This window comes from Macrosteles quadrilineatus, unplaced genomic scaffold (genome assembly GCF_028750875.1).
Source record: "Macrosteles quadrilineatus isolate MER2022 unplaced genomic scaffold, UCM_ALF_1.0 Scaffold_4__1_contigs__length_99947679, whole genome shotgun sequence".
In the NCBI taxonomy this organism is placed as follows: domain Eukaryota; kingdom Metazoa; phylum Arthropoda; class Insecta; order Hemiptera; family Cicadellidae; genus Macrosteles; species Macrosteles quadrilineatus.
This window is the reverse complement of record NW_026542597.1, coordinates 1,522,604-1,532,905: the sequence shown is the minus strand read 5'-3', so window position 1 is coordinate 1,532,905 and position 10,302 is coordinate 1,522,604. Positions and strand designations below refer to the sequence as shown.

Sequence of the window (10,302 nt, the reverse complement as noted above, 5' to 3'; positions counted from 1 at the left end):
GCACCAGTCCAAAAAACCTCGGACACTGTAAAAGCTTTTAGGGTATTCCTTAGAACCTTGCAGGTAACAAAGAATTCTCTTGACTTGGTGTAAGTTTTTGATGGTTGGACTAGTCACATGCTGTGCCACCATACGAACTGCATAGCAGTCTTTTGCTTTGGACGAAAAGCGTGGACGGACAAATCCATTTATGAAAGAATTTCTTAGTATATCCATTTGAGAATATCTTGGAAACTAAGGCAAGAAGAAATGAATGATGGAGAAGAAATGAATATAACCTTTTTTGTAGAAAATTTTAACATCTTTATTTTTATAGTTTATTTTTTTCCGTACGATGCACAGTTTTCAGTGTAGAAGTAAAACTAAAAAATGTGTCTTTCCCCCCCCCCTCTTTGCTGAAGCAGCAGGGCTTGGGGGCGGGGACTTTTAGTAAGTATTTTTATCTTCTAACTACCCCAAACACATTCCCTCAAAAAAATCCCCCCCTCCATGTCCTCTACAACCCCTTTATTGACTGGATTGATAGGACCGCATAGATCTCCACTATTTCTCCTGCCATTTTTGGCTTTACAGTCCGAGAATGGCGTGTTTCTCTGTGTTGCTTGCCTTATACACAACTTTCACAAATTCATTCTCCGCCTTGACATACGGTAATTCCTCTGCTTTTAATACTTTAACGTGTGTCTTATTTTGAAGAGCCGATGAGCCAGAGATTCAGACCAATCTTGGATGGTTTTCTTTCTGTTTGCTACTGGTTCAGCTTCTGCAAACAGAATGATCAATTTCAATTTCATAGAGTCCATTCACACACAATGTCCATACAGTTGAGCAACGTTATTCTTCATGAAGACACATTTTTCTCTAGTTATGTTGAAACCAAATCTTTGTTCATTGTTGTGCTGACTGACATCAGGTTCCTTCCTAGCTCGGGAACATCATACATTTTCTATAGCTGTGATGTATCGGTTTTTACTGATATATTCATACTTAGTTACTCGAATACTTCCCTCTCCAATGGCCTCAATTAGACTGAGCTATCACATATAAATATAGACTAACAATAATTATATCCGGGTGACATTTAATTGCTAAGCATTTGTTTTGGCTTGAAACTGTCAGATATTGTATTTACCTAATAGGTTTATGTGTATTCCTATAATTGTTGTGCCTGCATATCTGGAAAAATTCACATGAAATATGCAAACCAACTGCTGTTCTGAGAAGGTTTCAACTGACTACAAGTTCCCTGTCTGTAGAACGGGTAGGCTACACAGCTAGTTTTTTATATATCCATGTTAGTTGGGGACAAATAGTTTTACGTTTTTCAAGGAAGTACAGGAAATTCAAAATCACCTCCTCAGCTATTGAAAACATTTTCAACATTTTATAAGACAAACTGTTGTGAATATAGTTATTGCAAAGTGTTTCATCATAGATGATCTACTATATTAATTAATTTATCTATAGTTTCATATCCTTTGTTAAAAAATGATTTAACAACAACTACTTTCAGGGATAATCAAAATGTCCCTTTGACAAAGCTGTGTTTACTTGGTGAGATAACAGTCTAACTTAGACATATTGGCTAATTATCTTCAACATTTCGGGAGGAATTTCATCAACTCCTACCCACGTTTTACTTTCCATTGCATTTTAATGCTTGTGACGGAGGTAAGAAAATATTTTTGAGTTTTGGATTTGTTGTTTGTCATTGCATATTATCCCCTGGGTAAAGTGTTTATTGAGAGCCTAACATACTGTTTTTCTGCTCATTAATTTAATCTCCTCTATTTACAAAATGAGTAGTTTTTCACTCTCTCCCATCGTTTTGTCTATTACCATTTAATTGTTATCCAGATGGTCTTGTTATAGAAGTTTGGTTCAGGTTGTTTGGATGGGTTAAAACTTAGATTAGATGTGTGTCAGTTTTTTAGGTGAGTGTATTATGCGTAGGCCTACATCAATATAATGTCTGTACTTTTATTTTTAGGAAATGATTTCAGTAACTGACTCGTTCTTTGAATTCAAAAGGGAAGTGTCAAATCCTAAGGTCAAGCTGAGCTTTGAATGGTTGCGTGAAAACTGCAGGTAGGTCCTAACTTACGGAAAATGACTCAAATATTCTAGTCAAATTCTGTTGTCGACCATCAAAATAAATTAGCAAGCTTAAAATAATTTTTGTTCATTACTTGATCATTTAGTTTTGTATAAACGTGTGTGCTTTCTTACAACAAAATGGACCCTAGTATTTTTAATTATGCATTTCAAAAATATTAGAAATTTTTTATGGAGTTTACCTTATATGATCTGTAGGACCTATGAACAAAAAGTTGTAGTTCAAGCTGCTACTTCAACCCTGAAGCTATACTCCGCGCGCGATAACTTTTCACTTGGGACTTGCACAACTTGGCAACGCTGCAGGGCTCGCTACCCCATCCTATACCTGTCACATATCGAGCCAAAGCGACAAGAAGCGGGCGCTCGCCTCGGCGGTGCGACGTTGCCGATACAAAATTCACACGGAACACCAAAAATCCCAAGTGCAAAGTTATCGTGCGCGGACTATAGCTGATAGCAAGTCTATAGGATATATTGTATGTATTCTGTGCCTTGATTTGGTAGTTGGCTAGAACCATAAAAACATGATTTTTATGCACAGCTAGCCTGTTTGACATCTCTGTCTGAAGACAATAATTGCATTTTAGCATGGTATATAACTGTTAAATGCGTTAGGCCTAACTGTTTTATGCTAAACCTGTTTTAGTTGCCTATATCATATGTTGATACTGGTATTATGTATTTGGAGAGGTTTTAATCACTTAGCGGCCTATGGGAATATAAAATAAAAAGCTATTCAAAAAGCAAAAAATTGATTTGTAAGATCATAGCAGGGAAAACAATGTAACAAACACTATTGTAACATGTTAGGGAGTATTTTAATGAAAAATATGTAAAATTCAGATAACAAAACCACTGATATTTTTTGTCTACTGTATTGGCCGTCATAGGTAGTATTTTATTTAGAAATATCAGTTGAGATTTAAAAAATGTTATCCTCAGTGTCATCAACATGCAATGTGAGGAAAAATATATTTTTGAATCTTCTGAATATAGTCTATGATATTATTCTTGCAATAGGATCACACATGGATGAGCCAGCTGAACTCTCATCTCCTTTTAAAACTCCCTTGTTTGAGAATCGTCTTTGGGAGATCCACAAATGTATTCAAAGCACTCTCCTCACCTGTCTGAACAATTCATTGTTATAGGTGCAATATTTGCTACAACAATATAACCAACCAACGTAACATAAGAATTATTGACATAGATCCCAGTATACAGCCGCTCAATTTTTCTACTTGTGGAAAAGAATTTGTTGTTAACTGTGAGTAAACAAGTTTTAGTACCATAGCTGGTATGATTAACCGACACATATGAATCAAGTTGACTTGAAGTAATACAGGGTGATTCAAAAAGGACTTTACAACTTTGAAAATTCATATAAATCTTATTAAACAAGGTACAGAGCTGGTTTTGGTGTTGTTTTAAACGAAAACACTTAAAGTTTTTTTACCTTAAACTAAAGATGTTCTATGTGACTTCCGTTGGATTTGGGGAAAATAATTATTTAGGTATGAAAAAATTGTGAAAACCGTTAAAAATGTGAGAGAAATTTACAAAATGTTGAGAGTAGGGCGTTTTTTGACGGTGAAGGATTGCGATACACCCACTTCTAGATGTGCTAGGGAGTTGAAATTTAGCACACTTGTAGTTCTTGGTCCCAAACCACCCATAAAATTCCAAAAAGTTGCATTTTCAAATTTCAACCCCCCCAAAAATCCAAATGGCGTACCTCTGAAAACGACAAAACACGTTTTTTTTCAAACGGCTATAGCTTGAAAACGGTAAGAGCTATAAAAGATTTGAGGATAAAACGTAGGTTCGGAATTAAATTTCCTACAAGACACTAACTATGCGTTTTTCAAAAATCGCACTCCTTCACCGTCAAAAAACGCCCTACTTTCAAAATTTTGTAAATTTCTCTCAAATTTTTAGCGGTTTTCACTATTTTTTCATACCTAAATAATTATTTTCCCCAAATACAACGGAAGTCACATAGAACACCTTTAGATTAAGGTAAAAAAACTTGAAGTGTTTTCCTTTAAAACAACACTAAAACCAGCTCTGTACCTTGTTTAATAAGATTTATATGAATTTTAAAAGTTGTTAAGTCCTTTTTGAATCGCCCTGTATTTTTAATGACTGGTTTATATATTTATTAAACATTAAAAAGGCCTAATAGAATATTAACAAAAAACACTTTAAACTGAATTTGTTTACAAAATTTAGAAATATTTATAAGATCTTTATTTCAAGGTATTTGTCAAGATATTTAAAGATATTTTTGGAATATTGTAATTTTAAAATATGATAGCTAACCGTACCTAATAATTTAGCTGGGCAAACATTTTGATTAATCAATAAATATTTTCTTGTTACTTTTGTGTTAGGAAAAACTACAAGTTTTTATCCCATCTTATTGAACTCTTTGAAAAAAAAAATAGGCCTACACAAATATGGTTCTAAAGCTTTTTTAAATTATTTTATTTTACTTGTTTTGACTATTTTCGCTTTTGTTTGATCCACTGTATAGTTTTTAGTTTTTACTCATTTATGTTATACTGTTCATGCAGATAAATTGAAACAGACACTAACTCGTCATGTAAATTAAAGTTATATCCTTAGTTTCTTTGAAATTGTAGTAGTAAAAATAAATAGACAGAGTTAATAAACCCTTAATTTCTATTTCTGTAGAATAAAAAATTAGAAAACCCAACTAGCAAATCCTCAACCACATGCCTATGTGAAACTCACAATTTTTCCCGCAGGGAGCGATGGACATAAATCTGTGTATGATTTGGAATGGATCACAAGCCAGACCAAGGTGGAAAGTGGACCTCAAGAAGTACTGTGGTCCGGGGACGTGTCACGAGAGGTAGAACATGTGACGGCCAATGAGGTGAAGTCTCAACATGGCATTTCTAGGCTGGTCAAGTCACTTCTGCGGTTTGGAGTTGGGTTTGTCACTGATGTGAGCAAGTTATCATGAGATTCTAAAGTGCACAGTTAGGAAAATATACACAAACTAACTTACCCAAGAAAAGAGCACCAGAGTTCAGACTGATAGCAGCACTCAAAAAGTTAATGATAAAATTAATAAACGATAAAATTAGATATTTCACGACTACAATGATACAATGGGGCTTCAGACGAAAGTAGTCGTTAAAATTAATTGTGTTGTTAAGTTTTTGTGAGCTGTCAGCGGTGTGGAACTGTTTTATTGGTACCTAAGCTAGTTCCTTATCCATAATTTCTTCCTTATTCATCTAAGTGCTTTTACTCCAAAAAACTAAGCCTACAGTTATACAGAATTTTAATGATATGGCGGGGGGGGGGGGGGGGGTGTTAATTGTTGTAACATTAGTTTAGAGAAAAATCAAATGTTTCCTGTATGTATCCCTTCAACCTTTTAGTTAAACAGTTTTTTTTACATTGAAATAAAATTTTTACTTTGAAATTAATTTTAGCCAGAGATTTTTTACACAATTTGTTTCTGATCATGAAAAAGCTAAGTATCTTCGTTTGTTTAGTGAATTGAAGTCTTTGGTTTGTAGATTTTTGTGCAGTGGACGTTTTGACGAAAATTTAATACAACTCCTCCTCATTGAATTATTGTTTAGGTTGTAGTAAGTAATTATAAATACCAGATAATTGTTACGGATTACACTGGCCTGAATGGGCCGATTTAATAAAGAATATCTCATAATTTGCCATTGTTAAATATCTTCTTAAAATTCACATTTCTGATCCAAGGTGGAGCCGAGCGTAGCTGCCACTGAGGAAGTGATCCGCCATGTTGGTCCTCCGCAGCACACCCTGTTTGGAGCAATGTGGGAGTTCAGTGACCAGATGGATCACCTGGACACAGCCTACACAAACCTAGCGTTAGACCCTCACACTGACACTTGCTACTTTATAGAGCCTGCAGGGTAGGCCCTTCTTGCCAATCTTTCCAGATGTAATTTTAATGACTAGACTACTTACCTCTTGTCGTTTTATTACCGTGATTATTATCTTACGTTTCTCTACGACTGTTGCATCATCAGGTGGCAAAATACAAATAATATTTTGAGACAGTTTTTTCAAAGGTATTATGTTTGTCAATGACAAGTTGGGCAAATTTAGATCTCTGCAGGGCTGTATTTAGAATCTATGAGGCCCCGAGCGGCTCTCATCAGAGAGGCCCCTCTTTATTTTCTAATTCTTCTAAGGTCGGAACTTAAGTGCTAAGAAATACACGTGGTATTGCTTCAACTTTATGAACTGACCTTTTCTTGTTTGAACAATCCGATCGGCAAAAAAGACTAAAAGACAATCGCGCCATTGCGGAGACAACATCTTTGTCTTCTGTGATCACGGCAAAATCTCCTGTGGTTGCAGACAACAGTGAACGTTTTGCGCGATCGCGGGGACATCATATTCATCTGTCTTCTCCAATCACGGTGGAATCATGAAAGTCTTTTTTGGCCGTGGAGAAAAAGCATCTTGCCCAAACGCGTAGACGTAATCTTCGTCTGCTCCGATCGTGGCGTAATCATGAACTAATGTGGCCGTGAACATCTTGCACGATCGCAGAGACATCATCATCATCTTTGTCTCCTCCAATCTCAGTGAAATCAAATCATGAACGTCTCCTGTAGCCGCAGAGAAATAGTTAGCATCTTGCGCGAGCGCTGAGACGTAGTCTGAATAGTGACAACTTCTACATTTACGGCAAAATAGTGAAGATCTTTTGCGGTTGCGGAGATTTCATCAATGTCTTCTGCAATTACGGCAAAACAGATTATCGGTGGAATAAATTTATCAATACAAAATTTTTAGGCTCTAAGTGAGGCCCCTTCTAGGTTGAGGCCTCCCGCAACTGCCGTGTCAGCCGTTAGGGAAATACAGCCCTGGATCTCTGTTCATGGGCCAATGGGTCCTTCATAAAAGTCAGAACAGTAAGTACATTTGACCTTGTAACCCTCTATGAAGTTGAGGGGGACTTGGTAGTGGGTTCTTATCGTTATTTTTATTGTTCCCTGTTTTTACAGATTGATAATCTTCCATTGTATCAAAAGGAACTGTTCAGGAGGTCAAACAATTCTGGTGGATGGGTTTAGAGCCGCAAGACAAGTTGAGGTTGAGCATCCTCAACATTACGAGTGTTTGAAGACTGTTCACACAGAATACCAGTACATAGAGAAGGGCTATCACCTGTCACAAATGTCCCCCGTCATCAGCCATTGGCCTGAAGGAAAGATTAAACAAATTAGGTAAGTTTTAAATTATTATTATTATTTTTTAAACGTGAACAAAATGCTTTAAGATATTTTTAAATAATTTAAACTACTGACTCTCACAGCAAAAGCTAAGCTCCATATAGGGAAGCTATTACCGTAGGTCTCATGGTAAGACCTGGACCCTAGACCGATTTACTTCAATTTGAGGTCCCCTGAGGCCAAAAACTTCCTCCGTTCAAATTCATATATATCAATGAATATATGATTGTCGCGATAACTCAAGCAAAAATTAACCGATTTTGAACGGGATTTTATGGAGGGGTTTCTAAGGTAAAAATGAGTTTCCCAGTCTTGACCTTAAAAAAAATAAATGGCAAACGTAATGCTAAATAATTATTCAAAGAAAATAAATGATTCCGTCAGTAGGCCTTCAAACAAGTGAAGAAAACTTCAAATTTTGTCGTAGCTATCTAGACTTATGGTTCGTCAGGTAGGCTAAAACAATATTATGAATATTTAAAATTGAAATAATTTTATTCAACCAATCCAAATTTTTTTTAAATTTTACTCTTTCATTTGTAATTGGAAGTTTTACAAGACTTTTTCACATTCATTGCATTTATTACAATACGATAAATAGGCCTACAAGCAAACAAACATTATGTTTGTATTTTAGTACAAAAATCACTATTATATGCCATTTAAATATCTTTCATTCATTCTATAGAGCAGTGAAAACAGCAAAACTCCCATTTAAGTTATAGTCTAGCGCATGTGAAGATAGACCCAGACGGGGTGTGATTGCGGCGTTGCCAGTTCGAACGTCGCGGCCTTTTATTAGAGGTGGCTGTGATTAAATTCAAAGTGTAAATTATTAATAATTCCCATGTTATTCTTATGGAAACTTTTGTAGTTTGCTTGTTTATAGATGAAATGAAATTTGGCTATTTTGTTTATTTCATACTAAGCTATCAAAATTTTAATTAAGAAGAAACACCTCATTCCTCTGTTGCAGCAAACCGAAGTACTAATTAAAATAATGTTATATAAATAGGAGATAAATCTGACAATTTTAAAGGACTATTTTATTGGAAATATAGCAATTTAAATGAAAATTCGCTTAGTCTGCAGGTCTGCTGTGTTGGGGGTATTTGTTCTATATGCATGATTCATGGTTGATTACAGATACAACCTGTATGACCGAAGTGCCAGGCAGGTTCAGCCAAGTAGTGAGACATCACAGTTCTACAAGTCCCTCCGCAGCCTCACCTCTGCAGTAGTGAACCCTGCAGATCAGTGGAGACTCACTCTAGTGCCAGGGACTGTAGTCTTCATCAACAACTGGAGAGTGCTGCATGGCAGGTCAGCCTACACTGGGGCTCGCACTATCACTGGCGCTTACGTCACTATGGGCAACCTGCTTAGTCGGGCTAGGCTGTTGAGGCTGCTACTGTGATGAGGATTGTTTACCGTAGAAGTTTTAGCAGCAGATTTAAGTTTACCAAAGGTTAAAAGTTTAGCCAGAGAACAAGCAGGGAGTTGGAATAATTAAGTTTACCAATTCTGAAAGGGGCAGACTTAGACTTTTAAGATCTAGTCTTAGATTAATTTGATCGGAGTTGCAAGATAATCAATTCTACAAGGTCATAGCTAGGTGAAATAGGAGGGCTTAGCTTTATTCAGGAACAATAGGGGTCCATAGCAAGAAGACTGAAAATGAAAATATATACGGAGTTACTACAAGGAAAATTATTGCTTTAGTTTATAGATCCCCTTACTATTATTCACACAAGAGAGGACTCACATATTTTTTTAACTTAAATGTTTCAAAATTGCATCAGTGGTAAATAACTGGGGACAGCAACAAAAAGAAAACTGGCTTCTATTTATTTTTGCTTTGAATACACCACTGGACAGTTTTGAAAATGTAAAAAAGAAAAATATGGATTTTCCCTGGGAAGATATTAGAGGGTAATTCACAAAAGTTTTCCCTGAGGAATCTTACAAGTTGACTTTGGCGAAACTAAATTCTGGAGTTCAGGTGCTGTTAACATTTGTTATTGAATATCTGGCGGACGTGGAGAAACTATGATCTGGTCTAAATGCTGAGATGTCAGAGGCTAAAATTTAATGTTCTCTTAGTAAATCATTTTCTAAAAAAATAATATAAATAATTTATACTGTGTTCCATATTTAAGTACGGATATGGTAACCTTGTCCATAAGAAGTCTGTAAAAAATACTGGTAATTTAAATTTTACATATGCATTTATGGTGTTGATGAATAGAAAATTGTTGTGAACTTGTCTTGATTTGAATTGATAGTGTCAAGGAATAAATTATCGTCAGGCAATGAGATTATACTGTTATAATATGTATTGCAATGGAGGGTAGCCTAGGCAAGCTAGGTTGATGACCTGTTGTCAGTCCTTGCTACCTCGGAAGCGTGCCGGAGGTGTTTTCGTAAACACTGAGGGTTTTGCACCGAGTAGCTATCGGGTTCAATAAATAGGCCACCAGAGGTAGAGAAAGGGGTCAGTCGGCCAGGGCAGGGTGCCCAGAAGAGTTGGGTGAGTACTGGTTGCTCTATCTTAGGGTTAGGCCCTTTAGCTGGGAGTTTTTTTTGAGGGAAAGTTTTATTTAAAGGGTATTAAGAGTTAATCTTTTTAAGATATTTTGATTGATTTATAAATTACGTGGAAGAAGATTCGTTTTTGGGAATTTTAAACTCAAAGTTCTAGCTGCCTCCAAGATGTTTCCAATCAGCCATTCATCAGTAGGTTTGTTGATAATAATTGTTTTATTGTTGTTAGAACAGTTAAGAGGGTTCCCTACCCCCGCCGAAAAACGTCAGAAAACCGCTTCGCGCGGTATCATATAGCGATTCTAGTTTTAACATTTAAATTATGAACCAAACACTATTTTGTACATAAAGAGTGGTTCTACTAAGTTTGCTTTTT

General features: G+C 35.9%; 1 protein-coding gene across 1 annotated transcript; it reads left to right on the top strand.

Annotated features, from left to right (window-relative positions):
* The first annotated feature begins 4 nt into the window (after window positions 1–4).
* Window positions 5–9,998, top strand: LOC128992553 (trimethyllysine dioxygenase, mitochondrial-like). The gene is made up of 7 exons (XM_054416184.1): window positions 5–63; window positions 1,991–2,088; window positions 3,270–3,385; window positions 4,890–5,092; window positions 5,875–6,050; window positions 7,155–7,376; window positions 8,529–9,998. Exons 2-7 carry the CDS (start codon window positions 1,994–1,996, stop codon window positions 8,797–8,799), a joined length of 1,083 nt encoding a protein of 360 aa, XP_054272159.1. The 5' UTR covers window positions 5–63; window positions 1,991–1,993; the 3' UTR covers window positions 8,800–9,998.
* The last annotated feature ends 304 nt before the right edge of the window (window positions 9,999–10,302 follow it).

Excerpts from the sequence above, each read along its gene's own strand:
- LOC128992553 (XM_054416184.1), top strand. The coding sequence starts at position 1,994 with ATGATTTCAGTAACTGACTCGTTCTTTGAATTCAAAAGGGAAGTGTCA. Across the intron at positions 2,089-3,269 it reads TGGTTGCGTGAAAACTGCAG|GTGCAATATTTGCTACAACA; the intron begins GTAGGTCCTAAC and ends TCATTGTTATAG. Across the intron at positions 3,386-4,889 it reads AAAAGAATTTGTTGTTAACT|GGAGCGATGGACATAAATCT; the intron begins GTGAGTAAACAA and ends TTTTTCCCGCAG.